Raw genomic sequence first — 26,908 nt, 5'->3', positions numbered from 1 at the left:
CTATGTCACTGCCAACCACAATGCCACAGCAGTTAAAAGGTGGTGACAGAGATCAGACAAAGGAGTTTCTCTCCCTCCCAATGATTGTGACATGGAGCATACAGTGGGTACACAGATGTGCAGCAATAAAAGCACTAGGGGACAATCATTGTAATGTTTTCTAAGTGTGTGAGCTTAGTCCTGCTGACAGCCGGTTTGTGACACACTAAGTCACAGGTTCTCTGAGCTTACATGGAAAGCCAAAAAGGTTGGGGAAGCCAAGCACAGTGCCAGGGGGAAAAAGTACTGGCAGACTTGCCAGATTTAGGTTAGAACATATCTGAGATTGTCTGAAATGTCCTCTGTGGCCATTTGGCAGCTTGTGCAAAGGGCAGCCATACAAAGCTACAGCACAGACCTTTACAGCTCTCTGCAAGAGTGAGATGGAAGCCACAATCTATAGAACAGTTTTCACATTACCAGTTTTCTGAGGTCCCACGATGAGGAACTTGGGGAGTCGATCACATGTTTTCTCTTTTGACCAGATATCCTTGTGCCTTTTATCATCACAGGGATTCTGTAGCACAAGTGATGAGATTAAGCATTACCACAGAAGGTAATGGCAAGGGGAGGAAAAGCTGGAAGGGACGGTCCTCTCGGGAAAATGCTATTAGCATATGAAGAACACTTCAGAGCCACACTGCTGCTCTGCCAGACATCAAGTGTTAAGTAAAAACACTGGGGACTATTTTCAAAAGCTCCAGTGACACAGGATCCAAAGTCCCTCTGAGAGTGTTAACCACAGGCCTTGCCCTATGTAGCCCTACTGGGCTGGACCACCGTGACAGCACAGCACAGCTCTGGCAGACAGACAACTCTATCACCTTCAGTTAATTTCATCTGCTCATTACCATGCAGAGAGCTGCTGCACTGGGATAAAATGGAATAAGCGTGTTTTTATTTAATGAACATGAATTCTGCAGTGTGAAATTACTTTGAGATTAATCACATTAACATGCCTGCAAGCTCCTCCAGCACCAAACAGGGCTCTTGCTTGCACACTTTACATTTCACAGCAGCTTGCTCCAATACAAACTCTTTAATGACCCAAATGCCTGCAAGCTGGCCCCTGGTCATGTATGACAGTCAATCCCTGTCCCTAAGCTCACACTGTGACTGCATCCTACTGTTCCTACTCCCCACCCCTTCCACCTTGTCATTTGCCACAGGCAGCCTGAAGCCACAAAAGTTAAACCTAAAAGCTTTATGCTTTACCCCTCTGCACTCTGGATCAGCAGTCTTGCTACACTTCAAATGTGGGATACACCTCTTACAAAATCACTAGGAGTGGTAAAAGCTGCCTTCTCACCTGCCACAAGGGATTCTTCTCCTGCGGGAAGATTTCAAAGTACTTTTTTGCAAGCTGGACTGGAGGCAATGTTTGCAGGCGAAGGTTGGTCCAGCACTGCACAAACTTGACCAGGCTCTCAAAAGTGTACAGTCCCAGACGGTCATTGCCATAGTTGGACAGGTGTGTCATGAAGATGCTGATCTGAAAATAAAAAAGACATGGGATACTGGTAAATCACGTAACAGAACTGTTTCTGCCTAGCTTGATTCCGTGGCCAGCAAGAAGCTGTTCACAACTCAGACTCTGCCATGATTGTCTTGGCTAACAAATGTCCATCTGCCAGGAAACGGTGCTTGGAAGACAAGAACTCAGGAGAGGAAGGGCACAGACCTCTCAGTAATCCCTGGGAATGGTGCAGGGTCATGGTAACTCAACCCTGGATCTGTGTCCAGAACAGTTTCAAAATCCCATTCAGGTGGCTCTAGAACGTTTAGGTGAACAAGGCTTAGTCAGTAACTCCCTACTAGTCAAAAACGTTGCAAAGCTACTTTCATGGGAAAACAGGGGCTTCCCTTTCCCTCCCCAAGGCACAACCAGGGCAACCTCTTGAGCTGCAGACTCTGCTACAGCAGGGCAGCAGGCCAGGGAGGGGGTACCACGCTGCAGGCCAGGCCACACAGCACAGGGATGGTTGTCACAGGAGTCATTCCTGGGCCCTGTCAGCTTTCATTCTCTTTGGAATTGACATCTCAAATGTAAAGGAACAACTCCCACTTTAAAATATAAACAGGTGTGTCTGTGGATCTGAACAGGGACTGCACAGAGACTGCAGTAGGATATTGACCTAGAAAGAGACACCAGGTGGTAAGTTTTAGCCTGCAAGAACCTTCAGCACAGGCAGCCCCTGAAAAATGTCTTGCCAAGCTTTAACATCCATGGGCAAAGTGGCACTCAACAGCCATGGCAGATGCCTCAGCACTGCTCAGGAGGTTGTGCACTCTCTCTGCTGTGCCAAGCCATCTCTTCCCTCAAGCAGATACATTTTCCTCCTGTCAGTTTTTCACTATTTTAACTTTTGGAAAAGAGTGTGAGCTTAACTCTAGTGTGTGGTTTTAATATGTCCCATGGAATTCAGCATCCCAGTAACATGCCCATAACACAATGGCACTTAGCCAGACATAAACCACACCTTGGCTAGAAGTTAGAAAAACAAAAGTAGAACACTGAGGCCAGTGGAGGAATGGCTGATTTAGCCCTCCTTGCCCAGTGTCTGCAAGTGCAGGGAGGGAAAATTACTTCAGTCACAGCAGGGGCACCCATTGCTGTACAGTCCTGGCTTCAATTCTGATGACACCAGGTAAGGTCAGGAGGTAATGACAGGCTTCCCTGTCAGGGGGCAGGAATGGCTTTCCCACTCACAGTAGGAAAAGAGCAAAACGGGGAAGCAGGAGACAGATGGTCTTGGAATGAAGACATTTGCTGGCACTGAGGAAGTCTGAATTCAGTTTTCTGCCCAGTGTCACCATGGGCTGGTCTCAGCAAGAGAAGAGGCACTGATAGTAGCTCTTTGTGCCTGAGCCATCCCCAAGACCGTATGAAACAAATCTAATTCTGTCCATAAGGTGCTCACAACCCAGCATCTTTGGGTAGGCAACAGAGAACACTTGGTAGGACTCTGGGACACATGGAAAATTAGTGGAGATCAAGATTTATCATGTTTGTCTGCCTGTGAGTTTCTCACTTCTGGTTCCCTACTGAGCTGACAGAGAGGCCCTGCCAGACAGGCTCTGGCCCCTACACTTCAAAGAGCAGCACGTGCATGGGGCTGTTCTGTAGGAAGGATGTGCGAAATACAACACAGAGCAGTGGAACAAAGATCTGTGTAACTGCAGCGCATGGTGGCAAAAGGATGCATCTTATGTTGTATTTTGCCCCTTTCTGGGAGGCATCAGGGAGCTTCTGTGATAGCAAAATATCAACCTCATCCCTTTGACTGCTGGTGAAACACGTGGAGGAAAAATTTGCTGTATGAGGAGTCTGGCTCACTGGCACAAATCAAATACCACATCAAGGAGGACAAAGGAGACCACCTGGGACCCCTTCAAAATTTCCAGAATTGAAAAAACAGCCTGCACGTGCTCCAAGTTAGCAACTGTGTCTCAAGACTGACTACATTTGGTAAAATGGTTCACGCAGGTAATGCTGCCACCTGCAAACAGTCACAAGCAACTGGATTTGGAAGAAGAAAAGACAAATCCAGCCGACGAGCCATTTCCTACGACTTTTGAGTGTGCAGTCACGGCCTGTGACATGTGCACTGCTTAACAAGGCCTGGCAGCCTGCTCTGCCCCCTCACAGCTACTGCTGCCAGAACAGCTCCGAGCACTACTTCTGACATAAGCTACACTCAAGGGCCATCTCCCTCCCTTCCTCCCATCCACACCCACTGACTCTGCAGACTGACTTGAAAGTAACACCTCCCTCCTACTGTCAGTATGCTGTGATTTCCCTTCTTTCACACTGAGCAAAGATGAGAGCAAAGATCCCAGAGAGCCTGGCATACAGAAGCAGAAGGGTATGAGCACCCTTGCAATAACAGCAGCTGTGGGCACAGCAGTAACCAGCCTTTGCAGGGTGAGCAGAAGTGTTTGTGAGAAGCAATCAGCCTGCGCTCAGGATCAACAGCTATTCTGACATCAGACCTTGTTCACTGGTCAGAAGATCAAACATCTTCTGTTTGCACTGTGGAGTTGATCATACACACAGGCTTGGAGACTCCTCCATGCCACTTAATGGGAGCTGGAAGCACCAGAAAGGACTGGAAGAGCCTGGTCCAAGTCTGCCACAGATCGCTGCTGGGGCTGCAGAGCTGGCCAGATTTCTATCAGGTCCCTGAGATGGCTCTATCAGCAAGAGGAGGAATGCAAGGTCTGAGTCACTGTGCAAACACCAGAGGAGCTTAGAGCACAGCACTCTGGTCTGACACAGAGAAATGCTACACTGCCAAAAGGAAGCAGAAGTCTAAACATGGGAAGCATCCAAAGGTGCCTGAAAGAGTTTTAAGTCACCACAAAGAGCCAACAGTAAATCTGGCAAATAAGCCCATCCTGTATCAGAACACAATTTTCCTAAATTGTTTTTGGATCATAGATTACTGCCAGCAGCTTTGACCATCACATCTTATCAGTAAATTTTAATGGGTAGTTCTAGGTACTATGTTTCTATTAATTCTTTGGCAAGGCCTCCTAGATCAGTAAAGATCTCTGGATTACAATCTAGCAACTGGTTTTCCCAGAGAAACCTCTAGTCTTTACCTTCACAGAGGCTGTTTCTGCACGCTTCAAGATTTGACAATTACAGAGTGGGGCAAGGTGCAATTCACCCAGCATATGGGAACACAAGCCCAGAAAAGAAATTGTCAAGACAAAAAAGCAGTTTCTTTCCATCTGACTGATCACTCCATATGTAATGCAAAGAACAACCTCCTCCTTACTCCAGATTTTTATCAAGCAGGAAGTGGTGTGTAAAGCAGGTTGTGGTGTGTAAGGAAAACAATTCTGTCCCAGGCAATAGGGACAGAAGGCTGGGCTTCCAGACCTGAACGTATAAACTCCTACAGCTTTTTAGCTGGGGCTGTCATGGACCCACAGTTTCTGCAGGTCCTACACAAGCCAGAGCTGGTCACAGGCTAACCAGGCCTGTTTGTCAACCACAGCCTGCCTGCCTGGTGCACCCGGAGCACACTGTGAGGGTTTCTTCACTATCAGTTCTACTAAACACTAGAAAAAACAAGAGACAAAGGAAAAATTAAGGTCACTGATGGAGAAAGGTTCATTTCCTGATTTGCTGGTCTTCTACAGCCCTGACCAAAAGTGGCTAAAGCTGCATATTCAACCCTGCAATCAAGGTGCAAAAGAAAGAGGGAATGAAAGAAAACATCACGGTGAACAGAGCCACTGGTGTTACATGAAAAAATGCCACAAACAAGTACTCAAGGACTGGCCATGGTAGACCAGGGCTCCCCCCTAGGAAGCCAGAACCAACATACTTTCTCTCCCAGATCTGCCTGCATGGCTCCTTGTCCATACCCAGGCACTGGTGGAAAAGATGTATAAAGGAGAAGGAAGGTAGTAGAAATGTGGAAGTCATGAGAAGAGATTAAGCATTATTATATTCAGGAGTAACTGCAAAGACAGACATTCTAAAATGATTGTCTAAACTTTGCAAGCCAATGTCTGTTCAGAGAAATGGAGGACAAGCAGCTGTGGGTCAAATCAGCTTTAGTAAGATAGAAATTCAGGTGGGGAACTGAGAAAGTTATGTATGAACAAAAGGAGCAGCATATCTTCCTGCTGCAGCTAATAAGCAGAAATAGGAGGAAGTGTGATCTGTGATTGGAAAGGGCTACTAAACTTCATCTCTTGATTCTACCCATTCAGAATTTTCTAATAATGACCAGGTTTTTTTGTGTCTCCTGCGTCCTAGTACATCATCCCAGCCTCAGTGGGAAGTAAGAAACTCATGTGATTTGCTGTCCACGGCTCTAAGAAGGGACTGCAGGGTGTTGAAGGTCCTACATTTGCTTAGTGGCTTAACAGAACTGTCAAATATTGAAGCTCTGTTAGACCCATATCTCACAAAAAAGCCTTAGTGTAACATCTGTATCACAAAAGCAGAACACAGAAATAATTTCAAATGTTTGCATACTGAAAGAAAGGGGACAACACTTCATAATGAAAGCCCAGCAAAAGCAATTATTGTGAACAGAACTCATCAGTAAGCCAGGGGAGAAGCCAGCAGGCAGCAGATGTGCATGGAACAGAAGGAGCCAAGGCACATCTCACTTGCGATTCATGAAGACAGAGCAGCCCAGGTAACACCCCCTGTGCTGTGGCCCATGGTCAGCATGTCACCCTGGCTGCTTTCTGTCTGCTCGGTGTTGCAGCTCCTGACACACTCAATACTGATGCTCCCTTGGCAGCGTGTAAAGCAAAGCACCATTAAGCAGCGAGTACTTCCTTGGACCTCCATTTCACATCTCCTTAGCAAAACACTGGAGATACCCACACTGTGATGGGGGCGACACTGAATCCCCAACAAGATCTAGTCCTTCCCCATATCAGGCACATAAGCTGGGACAGCTGTGCACAAATTCCCCTTTCAGATGAACTTACTGGGTTCAGAAGCACCGTCAGGAAGAGTTCACCACCACGAATGCTCTTGTCCAACTCCTTTGAGCCACCAGGATATTCATTATAGAAGATAGTGTGAGTAAAAAGACCACAGGTCTGTCGAGGCAGAACCTGGAAATATCAGAAAAAAGCAAAGTTAGACAAGAGGCAGATGCAGCAGCATGTGTGAGAATGAGTCAAAGCAGCACTTTAAGGATCAACATAAAGAGTAAGGGGTGTAAGTGACATAGGTGCAGAGGACTCTTGCTATTCCTCTCAACCACTTAACTCATCACACTGTGAACAAGCCACTGGGATTTCCATTTAGTCTGGATGGGCTTGGTTTTGCTCTCCATTCAGTACTGACCCCTGAATTGCTCTGAGAAACACAGAACTGACCTTAGCCACATTTTTCTTCTTTGCCTCACTCACTGATTTTGGAAACACTGGTGATATTAAGATTAATGTCTCTGATGCAGGTCATAAGAAGACCATTCCCTGGGTAGGCAAGTGAGCTCTCACCATGATTCCATTATGGATGAATCCACGCCGGTACCGGGCAGGCCGTAGGTGTGGGTATTCCTCTGTGCTCGTTACTTGGATGCTCCAAACAGATTTCCATGCCTCATAGAGCTGTGTGTGGACAGGATAAACCCCAGAATGATGGGGTGCTACAGCATAGCCCAAGTCTGTGGGAATCCCATGCTCCTGGAAGCAGAATATACAGCTTGGTAATTCGGTATTTAACTAATAGCCTTAATAAGGATCATATTTAGTGACAGCATCCAAGTTGGAGCAAGATGACAGAGGAACATGAGAACTCTCTGGATTGGGAAACCTGAAATACTGCTCATACTTCTTGCTTTATGCATCTGTAGAAATAGAGGGGCAATTCTGTACCAACAAGGACATTCAGCACTGGTAATAGCTGCTGTAAGAATGGTCTTGTAACTTGCAGCTGTGACAGATCAGATTAATCCAGAACCCTCAGGTCAGGCTCCCTGGTTACTACAAACTAAGCAATGCTGTTAAGTGACACATCTCACTCCCACAATGTCTAGATATAAGTCACTAGAGAAGGAGAACAAAATTTCCTTAACTGATATAGAGGAAAGGAAGATGACTGGGATCTGTATTGTCTCTAGTAATTCAAAGAAAAGCAGACAAGGAGCAAGAGACTATTGAAGGTGAAGATATGGGGCTGGAGCTACATCAAAATGACAGGAAATTTCTGAATTTCTTGGTTTTAATTCCATTTAATGGTTCTGGTAAAAATATCCATTATGACAGCTCTGACCTGGTGGTGTATGATAAAACCAGAGCCCCTAAATGAAGCAATAACCTTTTCTGACTGCTAGCCTGTTTTATGTTAAATATGTGTAATTGTGTTCTGTGCTTTGTCTCTCTTTGCAAAAGACTCCATTGTTATTTAACGAGGAAAAGGAGGAGCCTAAACTGTTTCTATAATGCTGTGACTGTGCTCTGCATTCATGATCATTCCTAATCTATGTGTGTCACAGGAACACAAGACAGCAGCCTGTTATTCCCAAGGGGATTACCATCAAAAGAACCAAACTAGAGGTGAAGAGGACATTTCTTTTCAGTGAAACATGTATGCTATATTCAACTCTGAGCTGTAAGAACTAAACAGACATTGTTCCATCAATGCAGGATGTTCAAGGCTTCCCCCTCCTCTGCCAAAACCCAGGGAATTTCGTCTGTGCTTCCTAGATAAGTAACTTCCTTCGACATTGTCTGGAAGGCCAGAAGAAGGGCTGTTAGCAGACAGAGCATTTTATACTACCGACCAGGTGACTTCCTTACAGAGCCACACTAAATAAGGATGGAAAAGGAAATGGTTGCTCATTGCCAGAGTTTGTAAATTAATTGCATTTGGATGGCAATGCTATGAGTTCACACCTCAGGAAACAAGTGCCTTGGGATTTGCACCCTGGAATGTACCAGAGCTGCCTGGGGCCATGCAGGTGCTGGGAAACATTTCCCACGGAATGGCAAGCATGTGAATGGTGTTTCTTGCCCCGAGACAGCAGGAGCTACACATCCATTTGAACTTCCAGAACTGCCTTGCTTAAATGTAGCTGAAATATTAGACTAGTATTTGCGTTCAGTACGGTCCAAACAGCTATTCCAGGAGAAAAATGTTTAAGGATTAGCACTGTAAAGTAAATAAACTGCAGTGCTCCCTACCACAGCAAACTGCTTGTTCAGCTTCATCTGCTCAGCCAACACAGTGACATTGTGGAAAAGGTGAGGCTGCATGTGACTCCACATGTGAGGGAACCACCAGAACTCTTTCCTGTGCTTGAGCAGCATGTCATCCCCTTCATCTTCCTCATCTGTACCTGCAGAAAGCAGAAAAGGAAGTGCAAAATCAAAAGGCAGAAGAGGGGCTCAATGTTTAAAAGCAGTGGCTAATCCCCTTCCAACAGTCACGCTCTCTCTACTGCATTACACACGACACCCGCCCCAAGGTGGGGGCTCTGTGCAGGTGCTGAGACAAAGGAGTGTCAGGGGCTTACCTGTGTGGTAGAATTTCCCTGAGAAGCCCAGGTTGAAGGTGAAATTTGGGACTAAAGTTCTCAGCTTATTCTGAGTGCTCAGTAAAGCCTGTTTGAACAAAAGGAAAAAGAAATGTTCATATTTTTTCCTCTGTAACACGTCTTTGTGTTCTACTGGTGCCCAGTTGAGTCTGAAGAGGAATCACAGGAGATGGGGCTTAGGCATTGTTCCCCTTGGAGTGGAGCAGAGCAGAGAAGTGCTCCTCATACACAGCCTTTACTTGAAGTAGTTCTACTGTACTAAATGATGCCTCTAAAAGCACGATCAGATCATGATCTCCATTCAATGTGAGGGACCCAGAGTGTCTGTCCTAAGGCAAAAGGACAATAAATCTCACTTGAAAGCAATAGATTCTTTACACTTTGCAGGTTCAGCCTCAATGCTCCCTTCCCTCACCCATGTTGGCTGAGACTTTGCTAAGATGATGGAAAAGAAATCAATATCATGAACAGGAACTAAGTGATCCAAAGGGAGGGGGCTTTTCTTTAGAGACCAAAGGCGGATTCTCTCTACCCATGCAACGAGTCCCGCCACAGCAGAGAGGTTTCCCTGACTCTGTGTTCCCTTGAAATTGCCAAAATTTTGTAGCAGAAAATGTTTCCTGGATTCTGGGAAGAACATCAGGGAAAGCTAACATTCACAATCCTCGCATCTCCTACAGGTTCTCTCATGCTCACCTGCGATCACTTTAAATGTCCAAAGTCATCGCTTTAACCAAAGCCTTGTGCCATGAGCCTCAGGGGCCAGCAGGGTACACAGTAAGACAGCACACAGCCTTAACAGAAAAAAACCAAACTCCAGAGGCTCAGCATGTCACAGACAAGTAGGACACAAACTAATTCTAGTCAAATTCCTTCTGCTGGAAAACAATAAAAAGAGAGCAGCTGTGAGATGAACACTCTGCTGCTACCTGTGTGCTTTGGGGGAAATGTCACTGGTGCATCCCCCTGTGGGAGAATTCCCAATCAAACAGGGGATGGCAGGAGGGCCATCCTGTTGGCAGGTGACAGACTTGGTCCTTGTCTGGGCTATTTAGATTTTAATAGCTTTTCTCAGAAAGCAATGGATTCGTGGCTGCACCAAGGTGAAGGTGATGACCTCTCAACAGCAGACTTCAGTTGGATGTAATCACACAGGAAACATGGAATATAACTCTGGGGAAAGCACACACACCTACCAAACCGTGTAGGGAAGATGGACAGATCTTCCTGCATCAGCTGCCCTTGCCCAGGCCCAAGGAGCAGAGCACAGCACTGCAAGGTGCCCTCCCACAGCTCACACTCCAGAGGCACTGTGTGGGTGCACCACTCCCTCAGTGGTGCACTCACAAAGGCAGACTCTCATGCTATAGAGGTGCCTTGACATCAACTTCTTATGGATAACCTGACAAATCCCTGCTGCCGCCGATATATCAAACCAGTGTTAACCAAACACTGGTCATCACATTAACTTAAAAATAATTAATTCTATAATTCACTTCAATCACCCATTCACCTCAAACATATGCTGAGTGGTTTTACACTCAAGGCAGGCACTCCATTACTATGGCAGGATGGGAAGACAGACAGATTACATGTGCAGTGCTACAAGACACCCTCAATGCTTCTCGGCGAGGGAACCAAGCTTTCCCTACAGACACACACTTCACTGCCTGTTCCTCATTTCCACATCCACACAACACTGACACCAAATGCAGCTTGGGACAAATTTCAAAGATTTCAGCTTTTCCATGGCCACTTGCCTACCACATCTTTACCTCAGTCCCCACCCAAGAACACTAGTTTGAGAAATGCAAGGCATGTGACATCTCCAGAACCTACCACAAATACAGGCAGTGCTTTTAAAAAGTGACATGCTAGCAAAACTGATGGCTGAAGCCTACTTTGCAGTACAAGACCCAGGACAGGCAATGGGAGGTCAAGTGCCCTTTATGTAGCCCAGGAAGACACCGGGACTCACCCCACACATCAGGGAGCACAGACTAAGACCTGGTCATCTCTCCTCAGAAAAACATCTGTCTGTCCAGACAATGGTTTACAAGATCACTTCAGATTTGGGACCAGCACCTTGAACACATGACCCAGTAATTCAGACAGGAAAGGGCCACTTTCTTTTCTTCCTCCAGAGCTGTCCCAAGCCCCAACACTTCCCTCTGCCGCCCTGAAAGGCACATCCAGTTCCCCAAGCTTGAGTGGGGAAGTGGTGGGAGGAAAGACAGCGGTTAAGAGGCTTAGCATTCTTACAGAAAGAGATTTAAAGCCTGGCTGGGGTTACCATGACAACACATCTGTCTGAGAATAAATCCCAAAAAGCCCTGCTCCAGCAGGCTGCAATCCTTTGTGTCTGGAGAGGGAACAGGGAGGAACTATGGAGGCCCCAGAAATTCAGAAACTATGGAGTCCTATGGAGTCCTGCTTTCTGGCAAGATTATTGTTAGTCGTGGTCCATCCCTCTGCTGATGCTGGGTCCTTGTCACAGTCACAGCTGTAAGGTGGCACAGCACAGGTTTGAAGAAATGTCTTTCCCCTGAACCGGATAAAGGAGACTAAGGTGCCAATGGGAACATTTGTTTCAACACATTATGCCTTCCGTGTTCCCTGGTTCCACATTGGTTCCAAGAGGTCTGTCAGCTGTGGGAAGGTGCAATAATGCAGGAGTGGGAAGAGGCTGGAAGATGGCACTTCTCTCTGCACACTCTTTCATAAAGTAAGATGAATATGATAGTACTAACTATATCCAACATGTGATTCAAGTGGTATTTCTTTTGCATCCATAAAATGCTCTAAGACTCAAAGAAAAGGCAATCAAGAGTTGTGGAGCAGGCTACCCCTTAAGAGAGAAAACAGCCAGCCAGATGTGAACAGATCTTCATTAGCATATTTAAGAAGTTCAGTTGCTCACATGGTATGAGAGACAGCTAGCATTTAAGCTATCACCCACCTCTAAAAGGCAGACTTTATTCCCCTAGAAAACTGCCCCTCCACCCATCCAAGTACCTCTTTTTATCTGTTTTTATATTTTATTGTTATCTTTTATTTCTAAAAGCCTTCCAAGATACAAGCTGCCCACTAACTAGCCAGAAAGGCCCCTGCCCCAGCTATGCTCCCTGCTAAAGCTCTGTAAGGCTCACCCCAGCAAGGCACTGATGGGGTCCCCAAGGAGACTCCCAGCACTGGCCACAGGAATTCTTAAGCCATGTCAAGGCCAGACCTGCTTCATGCTTGTCACAGTCTATTGGAGCATTCACTGCCATGCACAACCTGTATTTTTGCAGGCCTTTAGTACTTAACTGTGGCAGCCATGCTGCAGGCCCAAGTGACAGAAAACCACATTCCAAGGCACATTTCTGGACACAATGGTAAAAATGTCTAAGCTGTGCTCCGATGTTCAATGCCCATCATTTTAAAAAAGGGCTTTAAAATAATATCAAATTATGATAAATATTTACTTCTAGGCAAATGTTAAGGGAAAACTATTTAAAATTGTGCCTTTTGTTGCAGTACATTAAAAATTTGTATTTCACTGACAGATCTGCAAAGATTTCCTTAACAGTCACTACAAGCTCTTGATGTCATCCAGGGAAAATAAAACCTCTCCTCATTCTAGGAGTGAGGAAGAAATCAGGGAAAGTCACAGCACTCTGACGATATTGGGAGCTTCTTTAAGGCCAAATTCCTTTTCTAAGATAACAGAGTGTCCTTGGCATTGGAGTAATACAGGGCTAAATCTTAATGCAGCTCTGCTTTTTAAGCTAAGAAATTTATAACTTCCAGAAGGGTTTGCAGAGAATTTAGTTGTTCTACACAAACCCCAAATGTTATCTATCTCAGCTCCCTCTTAACAAGAGGCAAAATAAAATAGGTAAATAAGGCTGAGAGTCAGATGCTCAGAAAAGAAAAAAACATGACTCTAAGAAAACAGTACACGGGCAAATGAAGAGAAAGAGATGATGAAAAAATGGAGGGAGAAAGCTGAGTGCTTTTGCAGCCCCTTCTCAATGCTCAAGCAAACCAAACTAGGAACATGTGGCAGAAACACGGTCTTGGCAGATACTGCCCTGGGCAGCGCGCTCTTGAGATGAGTTCCTGCAGTTTTCTTACCAGCCAGCAGTAGCACTGGCCGAGCTCAAAACAACACTGGCAAAAAACAAAGCTCTCGTGGTACTGGTATGTCTACCTCCCCTGCAGTCTTAGAATCAGGGAGTTAAAAATTGCTGAGTGCTTCAATTGCAGGTAAGATCATACTCTACAGTTTAGAAAGGCAAGAGCCGGCTGACAGTCGCCCTCACTACGTTCTCTCTTCTGCACCCTCACCATTCATAATCCAAAACGAAATTACTGTCCTTGATTTTCACTTAGCTGGCTCTCAGATTCACTTGCAATGATTGTTCACTATTTATGCCCTTGCAGAGATTACCAGCAAAAGAGGCAAAACCTCATCTACTTAATCTTCTTTCCTCATACCTAAAGATGACCAGAAAAGATCACAAAAGCCAGATCCTTTTGCATTAGAAATGGCTTGTCTTTGTTGGCCAGTTCCATGGAGGTTTGGTAAATTCCAAGGATTATGATTTTAGAAGAGACTGAATGTGGAATAAATTGAGAAGAGAAGGGATTCTCTGAGATTTAGTTTTGTTAATTATGTGCAGCTCAAATCTCTGGTAAACTCTACAAAGCAAAAACATTTTCTTGTGCAACTTCCAACTGTTCCACTTCTACTGAGGACTGCAAGCTCCTACTGCAGCTTTTCAGCAGGAACAGGAACTCAAGGGTTATCATCTTTAAAGCAAGCACAATTCCTTTTTTTTTCTTGTTAAAGAAGAAAGCTATTCATCTCTCTTTTAAGCATCACAAATAAAAACATTTCTCTTGTGTAAGACACATACTATGGGCATGCATTTGATCAAATTATATTCAGTGCTTTCTTTTAATAGGCATTTTGTCTGGGAAGGTCTCTGAACATGGACCTGCATATGGCAAAGAGGCTCACTGGGAGAGCAGAGTCAATTTTATACCTTCACACAACATCCAGTCTTCAAACCACTACCCTGACCACAGTAATCTAAGCTTTGAGATAAGGAGCTGGGTGTTGAGATATCAGCCCTGAAACAGAGCTTTCATATAAAAGGCCAAAGAAAATGCCAGCTGTTCTGTTACTATTATATCCCCTTCTCTCCCCATGGTGAGAGACTATCAACAAATGCATGTAGTTATTTCTCGCTTTTAAAAAATAAAAATTCATTAACCTCATGTGGCTTTGCAATCAGAGAGCTTCTTTTAAATGGATAAATCTGGGTTTTATCTGCTTTTCCTGAGATTCTCTGCTTACTGATCACAGATTATTCCTCCATTTCACCCTGTTAAAACCCAAACAAAGCATCTTTTGGAATAATCTTGTCTGGGTTTGTTTTTAACATCACTAGAGCAGCCTTTGTTCCCAAGAGGTTTGGCCACCTATCCTGCCTTCCCACATGGGTCTGGTAACCTCCACAAACACTACAGAGGTGAGAATCTCTGAATCTCTGCTGGTTTGGACTAGTGGGTGTAGGGCTGTCTTAGGACCAAGATTAGATTGTGATCCTTCACAAAAGGAAAAAAAAGAAAAAAAAATTCTCTTTCAAAACTGAAATGCACTTCAAAGCACAGGGACACTGAAGTGAAATGAAGAAAATTATAGCATTTTCCTTAAATAAACACTACACACAAAACATAAAATCTTGAAGTCCTAAAACCTTGGAGATGAACTAAGACATATGCTGCAGGGATGCATAAAACAGGTAGAAAAGGTGGCAAGATTCTAGGGAGGTGGAAGAAGGTTCTTGGGAAAATGCAACAGACAAGGTTCGGGTAAGAGGCCAAACCTGTACAACAATATTCTTCTTACATCTTTGCCTCAAATATTTTGTGCCTTGGATGTAAGTTTAAAGGGTGCTTCACCTTGAGGTTGTTTTGGAAACATGCTAAAGCAGGTGCTGTCACAAGCTTACCACCATCATGGCTGGTACCATCCAGGACTCACCTGAAGGGAAGCGGTGAATGGGAATCCAGAGGATGTACCTATGGACAACCTCAGCACAGCTAAGAAACAGGCAGTGCACCTCCCTCAAGGGCTACAAACCACAACTGATGGGGAAGATACAAAGGGAAGTCCTTGGCTCCATGAAACATCACATGCACATGGACCACAGACTTAAAAGAACACTTCATCGTTACTTTCAAGGACACACTGAATCAGAAGGAGCACTTATGTTTGTTACCTTTTTCCTACTTATTTTTATCTTTGCCTGTCTCGTTTCCCTCTCCTCCACAAAATCTGTCTCTCACCCATAACCTTTCCTAATAGGTCACTGCATTATTCCAGGAACTGCCAAGGAAAGCAAACCACAGAGCTGGCATGTCTCTTTTTCAATCATGAGGCCACAGAGATGGTTCTCATCAAGGCCTGGTCTGACCATGTTTCTCTGGTGAATTTGTTGATATTCCCTCAGGAATGAGAGTTGCTGGTGGCACACATGAGGAGGGTGCAAAGGGTAGGAGAAATTCCTTCCTTTCCCCATTTAGTTGTGTGTTGAAAAGCTATATGGCTAAAATATAGACCGTATGAGTTTACACTGCGTGGACTGGCCTACACTTTTGCAATATAATATATACAGCTTATACGTATCACAAATAATAATGAATATGCTCTGTTCTAACACAACTTGCTTTCTCCTTTTGAACAGCAGTTTACAGCTACAAATAGGCTGGCATAGGAAACCTGCATATACTTGTTCCTTTCATCAAAGAGGAGACAGGATAGACAACCACAGGCACCCTCCTCTTAAACTCAGAGAGGCCAGCTCCCAAAGTGCTCCATTTAAACCTGCAAAACTGTTGAGAGCATCACACACGGTGCCTCAGCATCTTTGCAGGCTAATTCTCTGTATAAGATGAGTACAACTGCAGCAATCAATGCTTTCCCTCAAATTAAATGTCATCTTGACTTTCCCAGTAAACCACACGCACCAGAAATCTGTCTAGAACCTCTGGAGATATCTACTCTAGTATTTTACCTCTACATCAGACACTTTCATGCGAGTGCCCTCTTTTCCCACAAATATATCATCGATGTCAACAAGGATATAGCGATCAAGCGTCAGACAGAGGCGTTTGCCAGTCAAGTAGGCAATGGCATCCACGAAGATGAGTTTGTGCAGCCAAAAATTGAGATTATTGCCGAAGAGAACCCGCTGGATCCCATCATGCAGACCCAGGTCCTGCATCACTGTGGCATGCAATGCTTTGTGAGTGGCCAGGTGAGGAATGGACTCCGAGGATTTCGTGCTGGCCAACAGCACCGGCTCATAGGTGCTGTGGTTTGATTGAAACACAGTCCAGTCATCACCAGGCAGAGGACCCTGCTCCACCTCATTAGCCCGGGTGACATAGAGCAGGGGAGCACTAGGATTGATGTGATAGTCCCGCAGCCCCAAGTTGGAATGTAGGAAAAGGGGGAAACCCTTGAGCTGTGCACTGAGCAGGCTGTTCTCATTAGCTTTGAAAAAGCCTATAATTCCCACTCCATACTCCACACAGTATTTGTCTAGCAGCTCTCGGTTCCAAGCATCTAGATTCACATATTTAAGGATGTTCTCATAGATAATTAGAGCATAGCGTCCTCTATCTTTGTCCGTCAGGGTGGGCATATCCCCTTTGCCAGGGGCGATCTCTGTCCTGTATTTGAACCGGCTGGATTCCAGGATGGCCACTATTTCCTGCCCAAGCTGGGAGTAAATGCTTTCCACGAAGACGAGCACCACAGGATCCGTGCGCGACGTGTCCACAGACTTGGTGAGCCTCCAGCTGGCTTGCGGTGGGATCAAGACACGGTGCTGGCTGCTGCAGTCACTGAAGGGCAGGGGTGGCGGCTCCTTGATTTTAGGACTGTTAGTGACGTAATAAGCCAGGATGCACATGGAGATCAGGCTGAAGGCAATGAGCAGCAGGATCAATCTGTGGAGCTCCAGCTGTCGCACGTGTCGCACCACTTTCCACAGCTGAATCATGGTGAGGCGGGCGGCTCACCCCCTCCTCACGCTCCGGACCCACGTCGCGCTTGGAATCTCCAGTGGCGCCGTGGCAGTGCCCAGCAGCAGCTCACAAAAAAGAAAGTGCAGCTGCAGAGAGAGAAAAAGCTAAAGCAAACAGCTACAAGGCGAGACTCCCAGAGATCTGCCATTTATCTCAGGTAACCATGGCCCTCAATTCCCATCGCTCTTTTGTGCGCTTCCTCGGGCTCCTCTCCTCTCACTCAGAAGTCTCCGGAAGAACAAGGTTTACAGAATCTCGTCTCCAGTAGCAAATCAGTCTGTCATTCTGTGCACAAGCAGTTTCAGCTCAGCCTTCCCATGTGTCCTGTTTCTCATTTAGATGTTTCACATTCACATGATGGCATCTTCTTTTTGCATCCTGCAATTTAAAAAGAAAAAGTCAATTCTCAGTATGACTCCAGCATTTCACAGGCTCGAGATGAAATGGCAGGACTAGGGGGCAACAGGCTGGCAGCATCACTCGTCCATCAGCAGGTCTGGTCCCTGGGAAGGGTCACATCCCATTTGTGTGGGAGCTTGACAGAACAACCAAACGGCCTTAGGAAGAAAGGTCCTGACAGTGCACAGCAACTCAACATTCACCTTGGGTGAGATTCTCACACACTACAGCAAACAGAGCCAAGTACCTGGCCTTCCCCTAGCCCTCTGCAGGCCACTGAACAGAAAACACAAAATCCTTTTAGTCCAACCTATATTTCAAAGCTAACAAGAGGAGGAGAGAGCACTCTCTGCAAGGCTATCCCTATTTGTCCTGGGAACTCACTTTCTTCCAGAGGTCATAAAATACAGCTCTGGAGAGGCATCATCCCTCAGGCAGCACAGAGGGCGGGGGACACAGGCTCCCACACACCGCACACTTAAAGGCTGCTAACTGATTCAGTGGCAGTTGGAGATGAAACATCTCCTGAAACCTTCATCACCTTCTCTCATATGCCACTGAAGAACATGAAGCCAGTTTTAAATCACCAACAGTGAAACATAAATTTGGGTTGGTCTCAAATACATGAAAGCCTCTTGTTACGAAGCTCTCTCACCTCCTGCTTTGTGTTCATGGCAGCAGACTATTTCACCACATGTTGCTATTTTTCCAGGAAAAGTGCCTAACAAAGCAAACAAATAACAAATATTCCAAAACAAACACCAGAGAAAAGAACTAAATTTCTTTGTTTACAAAGAAAGCAAAACTCACAGTGGAGTCTTCTCTCCCCCACCAGCAGTGTGACTTACCCATAGCAATACCCTGGAGCCTTTCCTGGAATACAAGTACATTTTTGGGGCACATCTGCCGCGTCTCCCAGAACAATGCAAGAGCACCCTCAATGCTAGATGTTGCTCACCAAATCAGTCATGTTCATGATGACTTCTCTGTAAAAATTAAACCACTTTTTTTTTATTTAAAAAGCTTTTTTAGTCACACCCCCAACTCCTGTAGATGTGCTCCACCACATACAGACCCTCTAACCACCTGCTCAACTGGCACAGCTTGCAACACCAGGAGGCACAAGAAAGCAATAGCGAATAATATTACTAAAAGAGATCTTCATCCTTTCTCCATTCCTCCCATTTGTGAGCTTTTCTGTTACTACCATTCTGATATTACAAAGAATATGAGAAGACTAGTTTGTCTATGAGTTTAAGGCATGCGTAAGTTTCTTATATAGTAAAGGCAGGGGTTTCCAACAACCAGCTCCACCAGAAAAGGAACTACTTGTGAGACCGATGCTTATTTTGTAATGTGTATTACTAGACAGAAAAAAGTCCTTCTGAGTCAGGGGACATATCAGTTCACAGATGAGGCCAAAAGTCCCACTCTTAAGACTCCCACCAGGCTGTTTTCCTAACTGTTGGTGCAGCTTGAAGCAGAGACAAAAATCACAAACAGATTTTATGAAGAGATACAATACTGCTAACTTTATGACAGCAGATGGAAAAGAGTCAGAGTGCTCTTTACACAAGCCTTATGATGATCATTAAGTATTACCTCAAACAACGCCTCTGCTATAAGCTCAGCAGAGCAGGGATTGGTTTGTGTAGTGCACAATGAAACCTCAGCACTGATGAGGCTTTCAGAATAGCTGTAGACTATCAATGTGAAGTATATCACACAAATAATTTTCCACTGGAGAAACTGAGACACAGCAAAACTTACTGAAGGTTGCACTGCAACACAGCAGACGGATCAGGATTTTTGGTAGAATTATCCCTGTTCCCAAGATTCAAAATGGATTGGGGTCTCCATTCCCAAATGGCCTCTGTAATGACAGAGCTGACTTTGGAAGTCCAGCTCAGTCAGCAACAATAAGCAGTGCTTTCTTCATCACAGACAACTTATCTTTCAGTTTTGTCTCTACATACTGTTAACTTTTTACTGGAAAAAGGACAGGGGAGAGAAAGCGAGAAATAACTATGTGAAGATGTAAAAACCAGAACTTGTATAGTTTTATCTTTTTCTTGCTACTGATTTTGAATATATGACTCCCTGGACAGAGCATAGAACGTGACTTCTCAAGTCAAGTTCAGTCCCTGTAATACACCAGGAATTCAAGTGTATCAGCTCAGTACCCAAAAACATGTGCCACCTTCCAAAAGCAGCCCGGAAAATAGCCTTTGCACCTCCACAACAAGCCCTTCCCATCTCACTGACTCTGCAGAGAAGACTCCAGTGTTAGCACCTTTCTGCTTGGCATTACAGCTTCAAAGCTGCAGAGAGGCAGAAGCCGGCAGAGGCAGAACTCAGCAGGGCAGAGAGAGGTAAAAGAGAAACATACAAAGAATGCTGTATCTTTTTTATGAGGTGAATTCCTTGTAAGACAGAGTAATACATGGCTCCACGCATATCACAATGCTGCATATATGAGAAGTGATCTTCATTCTACTCCTGTGCAACAAATTCATGCTGAACACTTCACTCAGATTCCAATAATAGTCAATTTTGATGGATAAACCTGAGAATTCCAAGTTATTGCCATCCCAAATAACTCGCTTCCTTTTGCTTGTCAATTCCACTGAATAAAACAGAAACATAAAAACTATTTTGGATTTAAAGATTCACTATTTTAACACGTATTAGACACAAAGTTGGTTTTGCAGGGGAAAATAATGCAAAGAGGAACTCAGGAGGCTAAATGTTACTTCTATGAATTTCCAAGCAAGTGTTTCTGGGGTAGAATTTATAATCTAAACACCAGGGTAATGGTAAGAAAGTCAAGAATATGTTGATTTATGCAAAAGCCTGGCAAGGTTCTACTTTTACAACTCTTTATCCCCAAAGCACCAACATGGAAAACACCTCTCTTCCCTGGATGGACTCATTCATCCCTCCAAACTAATTTTAACTTTTGAACTGACTCTCTTTTGTAAAGAACTGTAGCTTCAGTTTCCCAGTTATCAGTTTAAAGATGAAAATCACAGGACAACTGGATTATTCCACAGAATAAGAATGAAACCAGAGTTTAAGCTAGGCTGCCACACCTGCAGTGCCCAGCTGAGGGGCACCAGGGAGAAGAACCCCCTTTGCTGGGCACTTCTGAATCACAGCAGTGTTTTGATAACAATGATTCCATTCAAGCCTCTAGCGAAGCTCCCAAACAAGCCCCATTTGTTACAAGGGTGAGCTCAAAAAAGCAAATTAAAAAAAAAAAAAAAGAAAAGGCCTGTATCAGATTGCTGCTCAAGAATCTGTCAGCTCCGATCTCTTTAACAAGGCTTCACAGCCAGAGGGCACGCCAGCTGGCACGGGATGCATTTCTTTCTTTGGGGACTGCATCAGCTGGTTTAAGTTCAAAATAAAAGAGAAAAAAACCCAACAAACAAATACGCTGAACAGAATTTATATTACAAGGCAGGAGAACTGTCAGAAACCAGTCATACCCGAAAAGCTGAGAAATAGCTATACTGGAAAAAGAAAAAAAAAAATAGAATTACAGTGAAAATTATTCCCTCTTAAAGGAAAAGAAAATAGCTGTGTCCTCTTTTGACATCAAACTCCTGGGAATCTAACACCACAAAAAAAACAGGTTTCTAGATAAACTGAGGTCCACTCTTAACTCCTGTCAGGACTGCCTCAGTGTGAATTTAGGGAGGTGGCAGTCGGAATGCACAGCAAGAACGTTCAGAGGTCCAAGGACGCAGGCTCAGCAGGCACCCATCCTGCCAGAAAAGCACCTCCAGATCAGAGAGCATCAGCTGTAAGGTCAGATATCCCACAGACCACCAGCATTAAGACAAAGGCTTTATCAAACTTAGATGTTCTGTTTCCTAATGATATACAGTGTTAATGTGAAACACAAACTGCTTTTTGAATTATCACCTGCTAAACCACATAGCAACTGATGTGATATGAAACCAAGATAGCAACCTTAACCCTGTGGTTTAAACATCTGATCTCCAGATATTTCCAGTGCTTGGAAATGATTGTGGGAGATCAGTACAAATGCTCAGGACCAGCACTTACCCAAAACCACTGACCAGAATATGAGTATTTGGAGCTCCTGGTACATTCATGCCAAGGCACATGGAAGATCCTGGGTATCATCTGACACCTTTTATCAAGAACTGTCAGTGCATTCCTAGCTGAGCTACAGGTCTTACCACTCAAACCCCAGAGTCCAGTGTCACCAGTACATTTCCCCAGCCCTTTTCATTATTCATAGTATACTCTCTCAGTCTGGAATGCACAGCAGCAAGATCTTGCCTTTGTCCACAATAGCTCTATTTCAGAGGCCTTTCTTCTGCACTTCCTCTGAGATGCTTGTTGCCTTGGGCCCCAGGGAGACTGCAGTAATTGAGTTACACAGTAATCAGAGAAGGAATCTGATTGATTTTCCAACCCATTCCACTTTCATGGTGTCATCAAGACACAAAATTCCTCATTAGTCTGCTCCATTCTGAGATACCACAGCCCCTCTCTTTGTCTGTGGTGGTATCTGTATGCCAGACCTTCAGGTAGAGCCCTTCTCTCACAAAGATGGGGACCCTGGTAAGTAGTGTCAGCAAAACACAGCAAGCCACACAGCAAAAGAACCGGTAGAAAGCTCAGGAGAATTAATGCAGTTTGTATTTCACATATTGGGTGAAAATTACAGCCATCTTGCAATGAAATTGCCATGCTCATTTCTGGGCTCTGGCCATGTGTTTCAGCTAACGTGCACTGCCAGTAGAATCCTGCCATGAGAGACTGCCTAAGAATACAAAATTCAGATCAAAGATGCAAGAAACACTAATGGTGCCCATGCTGCTCTGACACACAGGGCTGCAGCCTCCAGTCAGCTTTGTGTTTTGCTCGGGCAAGTCCCCATGCAGGGAAAAGCCTCTCAGTACAGACCTGTGCTGAGCCAGAAAGCTGCCAGCTGGCCAGCAGGCTTGAAATGTGCCAGTCTGATGTAAGAGGAGAAGACCTGTGTGATGAAGTAATAATTATTTTAATTATTTTATTATCACCCCTAGACAGGTAAGTAATTTCACACTTTCTGCAAGAGCAACAAACTGCAGCTAAACAGATCTGCATGCACTTCTCTCATCCCAGACTGGTGGAAACCCATCTGCAGCCATCAATTTACCCTTGTGCCAGTGCAATGAAGTCTGAAGACAACACGAAGGCAGAGATCTTGGAGAGGCTGGCTCCAGTTGAGCTTCGCAGAGGGCTGCATAGAGATCCCAGGACTCCTGCAAGGTTCTTGGTGTTTGGGTACATAATAGATACCTTTGTTTGCAGCAGATATTTGTTCCCTTGCTCTTTTATATTACAAAAAGAAATAAACTCCTTCACATGCCAGTGACAGAGGCATGGCCCAGCATTGCCTGTTAGCAACCAGTCCCTTCCCCTGAAAACAAAAAGGTCCTCCTTATAAAAGCTTCCAGGATCTCTCATTGTCAGCTCCTTGCCTTCTCCCCATCATAATACACTCACTGCTTAGGGTCATTACAACTGACCTTATTTTCCAAAGCAAGGGAATTTCAGACTTTTACACTGGGGTATTCCCTTAAGTTAAATGTCAGAACCACAAGCCTCAACAAGTTTCACAGCCTCAGCATAGGACAAATTTGGGAAAGGAAAACAGTTTGCTGTCTCATATTTTCAGCCTGCTTAAAGAGTGGATCTGCAAATAAGGAACCTGAAGAATTGTTAAAAAACCAAATAAATAAAATTTCAGCTTTCAGCAGTCACTGATGCTGCTTGATAGGAATAATATGTAGCTTGGCAGCAGCACACCTCTGCTGAAATGAAAAGGAAAGACTACAGGTATTGTAGCAGTGGAAGTGCTCACACAAGTCAGGGCTTTCCACCAGCTAAGGGGATGTAACTGCTCTGGGAATGCACAGGTCTCTGTAATGCAACTGCTCATCGGAGAGAAAGGAGACACTTTCCTCAGAGGTAACTGAAGGGAAGTATCCATTGCTTCATTTCACATGGTACTGAGCCTTTCAAGTCTAGGGATCAGGCCACCAGAAGAACAGTGGTTTCATTCTGGCCATACCTCTCCTTCTGTTTTGTGCCTTTCCTGACACAAGTCTGTGCCCACTCTGACCCTAACCCTTTTCCCACTGCAGGGGATAATGAGACAGCAGCTCCTCTCTGCACCCAGACACGCAGAGCTGTGGGACAGAGAGCCAGAGAGAGTGCAGGCTAGAGCCTTGCAACACAAAGGCAGTCCAAGCTGCTCTACAATCCCCCCCAGGGCGAAAGTAGCTGCTCTACAATCCCCCCCTTCAGTCACCCCAAAGGGAGGGAATATCCCATCTTCAGCCTCCCGCTTTCATCAGGAATCAACACGTATGCTCTATCATGGCAGAACATCTTCAGCTTAGCTGTGGGAACAGGAAATAGATGCAGTTCCTTCCGAAATAGATATGGACAAGAATCGCATTTCCATTCTCTCATGCTCCTTGCTTATCACAATTCAGATCAACTATTCTGCTGCAGAAAGCAAAACGTCTTCTCTGGTGATTTCTCCTAAGTAACTTAATCAAGTGGGGAAATACAGTCAAACTGGCAAAACCAAGAAAATTCAGTGTCAGTCAGAGTTGAAGCGTCTTAATATAGAATGTATATTATGAAAGTTCATCTGTAATTATTATGAAAGCAGCCTAACCATTCTTCCTATGAGGACTTAGAAAATTGCACCTTAATTAACAAGAGGCTGATCTTCTATATTCTGTTGCTTCCTCCTGTCACATAACACATAGGAGATAATCTTTTACAATCAGTTTTATCTAGGAACATATGACATTAGGGAACAGGTTTAATACCACGACACTGAAAGTTTATCCAAACTGACACCAGAAGAAAACTCTAAGTACGGTCTATCAAATCTTAAAACCTCAGGAAAGCTCTTGAGTTCTTGTGCTCACCTGTTCTGGTGTATTTGCACTAAAATTCAGGGTCAGAATCTGCTGGACTCATAAGAGAACATGTTCCCCAGCTGTTACAGCAGTGCCCTCCTACCTGCCTTCAGCTGAGATGTTCTACTCACAAGATCTCCACCCAGTGTAACAACCATGGCATATCTCCCAGCCTTTACAGTATCTAATTATCCAGTTCTCGTAGTGTGATTGAAATAAGCAAGTCTCCTGGACTCAGAAAACAAAATATTTGCATTTTTCCTGGCTTGTCTATTTGAAAACAGCTCTTAACACAATGCAAACTCCAGTTAAAAAAAAAAAAAAAAGCACAAAAAGTGATATAAGCAAACTATAAATCTAGCCAGGCAAAAAGAGCAAAAACAAACAATGGGAAGAAAAGTAAAATGAGTGAAAAAGCTATGAATTGAGGTTTTTGAAGATTACCCAGGCTGGGTGAGACAATGGTTTGGGGACCTGGTTTTTACAAGTCAGGAGCAAATCCAAAGTGCTCTACTGCTCTCTCCGAGCCTTCACAGCCATCTGGGCAATGAAAAGTCATTATCTGCTTTTCACAAGCATTATGGCAGAAATAGATGTCAATGGGGGCACTGCACCCACCAACAGCCTCTGAATGCCCTGACCAGCCTCCACTTCCTGAGCTGTGAGCTGCACCTGAAATTAGGCCCGACCCAAACCATGCTACAAGTATGCTCTGCCTTGCTGACCTGACTGATCCTTGTGCACTCACCTGGTGACTCCAGGCTGAACCTGGCACCCATCACTGCCTGCCTCTGTAGTTGTGCTCTTTGGGTGCTGCTGCTGAGGATACTGCCTGTGCCAGCAGAGGGTGGATGGAGCCCCCCTGCACAGTGGGGTGAGGCAGCTCCAGCCTAGTGCGGTCCTCATGGCCTTGATGCACCCCACAGCAGCTTCACACACTGTTACTTATCCATAGACAAAGGATGTGTAAGAGACAGGAGGATAGAGACTGCTAGAGAAACAGGGTGATAAAAAGCTGTGACTATTGTTAGACTTCCCTGTCTTCATGTGGGTGGAATTATTTAGTTTTCTCTCAAACCATCTGTGTTTGCAATTGTTACAAAATCGCAGGCAATATGTGCTTATTTCCATACCTTACACTGTGCCATGCTCACTACACAAACAACAATAATTTCAACCCCATACCTTCTGTTTCCCCTCGTTTCCATCTTGTTTTCAGATAATCAACTCACAGGAAAGAAACTCTTTTGAAAACACATACATCTCAAAGATATTAATTTTAAACTGTACTGTAATTACATGCCACTAGCTTTTAGTCTTTCTCCCGTTTTCTAGACTTAATTACTAGAGTGGATGCTATATTCTTACAATTTTAATTAGTCAACTGTTTACAAGTTGGATTTTTTTCTGCTATGAAGTACTGCATCTTTACAATATTCATTCATGCAGAATTAAGTCCAGGACCTCATTAACATCTTAATTAACAGTACCCAGGACAACTCAGGAAAAAAGCTGCCATTGTTGCAATCAAATCTACCCTCTGATAAAACTGAAGTTTTGTCAGGAAAGCTCAAGAGTTTTGAGCAAAATATAGGTCGCTATTTTGGACTACAGCTGTAGTAAAACTGATCTGGGTGTTGAAAACTGCAAGGAGCCCAATTACAGGTTTTGGAGAATAACTCTGCTGTCTTGGGGACTCTTCCCCCAAATTTACAGGTAGTAGTAAAATGCCCAATGAAATGCAATCAATTACTGAAAACTGGATTAATTTTTTATTATTAACATGGAAACTGTTTATGTGTTGAAGCATGAAAATTTTTTCCATGAAGAAATTAAATATTAAGTTTACTTATAGTTTGTGATAATGAAACAACAGGTTTAACCTTTGAGTCAAAATAATGGAGTTAGTCTGAGCCATTTTGTAAGTTTTTATAAGTATTTACAGGATAAGACAATTATGATAAAACTATTTCTCTTTCATATGTAGCAGTAAGAGACAAGGACAGATGATATCAGAAGTAGGACTTAAGAAAAAAGAAGCATTCAGAACATTGTTGATTATGAAACTTAGTCTAACACAACACTAATGTTTTCAGGGATTCTTTGGCTTTCTTAATAAATTTTCAGCTTAGTTCAAATAGGTGAACTGAAAACAGGAAATCACTTTAAAAAAATTAAATTAGTGATCCAATTGCCTTATCTCAGTTGGAATAGAAAGAAGAGAATTTCCAGAAAAGAAAAATTCTCTCCAAATAGAAATGTGCATCTGCCTGTCTGGCGAGGTCTTCAGTAGGACAGAGAGCACATTTCTTTCGGTCTAGTCTGGTACAATGCATTCAGTCTGTAAAATGCATTGCAGAAAGTACAGTAACTTGATCCACCACTTGCACACAGCAA

General features: G+C 44.3%; 1 protein-coding gene across 10 annotated transcripts in view; it reads right to left on the bottom strand.

Annotated features, from left to right (window-relative positions):
* NDST2 (N-deacetylase and N-sulfotransferase 2) overlaps positions 1-26,908 on the bottom strand; it is a 127,456-nt gene that overhangs the window by 6,925 nt on the left and 93,623 nt on the right. For 9 of the 10 annotated variants that reach the window (XM_038139996.1, XM_038139995.1, XM_038140003.1 and 6 more), the window contains 7 exons: positions 16,133-17,528; positions 9,042-9,129; positions 8,710-8,864; positions 7,024-7,209; positions 6,505-6,633; positions 1,349-1,531; positions 460-556 (listed from right to left, as the gene is read on the bottom strand). In XM_038139996.1, the coding sequence (XP_037995924.1) occupies positions 460-556; positions 1,349-1,531; positions 6,505-6,633; positions 7,024-7,209; positions 8,710-8,864; positions 9,042-9,129; positions 16,133-17,125 (1,831 nt within the window). In that variant the 5' untranslated portion in view covers positions 17,126-17,528. Of the gene's footprint in view, positions 1-459; positions 557-1,348; positions 1,532-6,504; positions 6,634-7,023; positions 7,210-8,709; positions 8,865-9,041; positions 9,130-16,132; positions 17,529-18,397; positions 26,888-26,908 lie in introns of those variants that run through there. The other variant, XM_038140004.1, reaches the window with a different exon arrangement.

Source organism: Motacilla alba, chromosome 6, assembly GCF_015832195.1.
Source record: "Motacilla alba alba isolate MOTALB_02 chromosome 6, Motacilla_alba_V1.0_pri, whole genome shotgun sequence".
In the NCBI taxonomy this organism is placed as follows: domain Eukaryota; kingdom Metazoa; phylum Chordata; class Aves; order Passeriformes; family Motacillidae; genus Motacilla; species Motacilla alba.
This window is presented reverse-complemented; position numbering and strand designations above follow the sequence as displayed.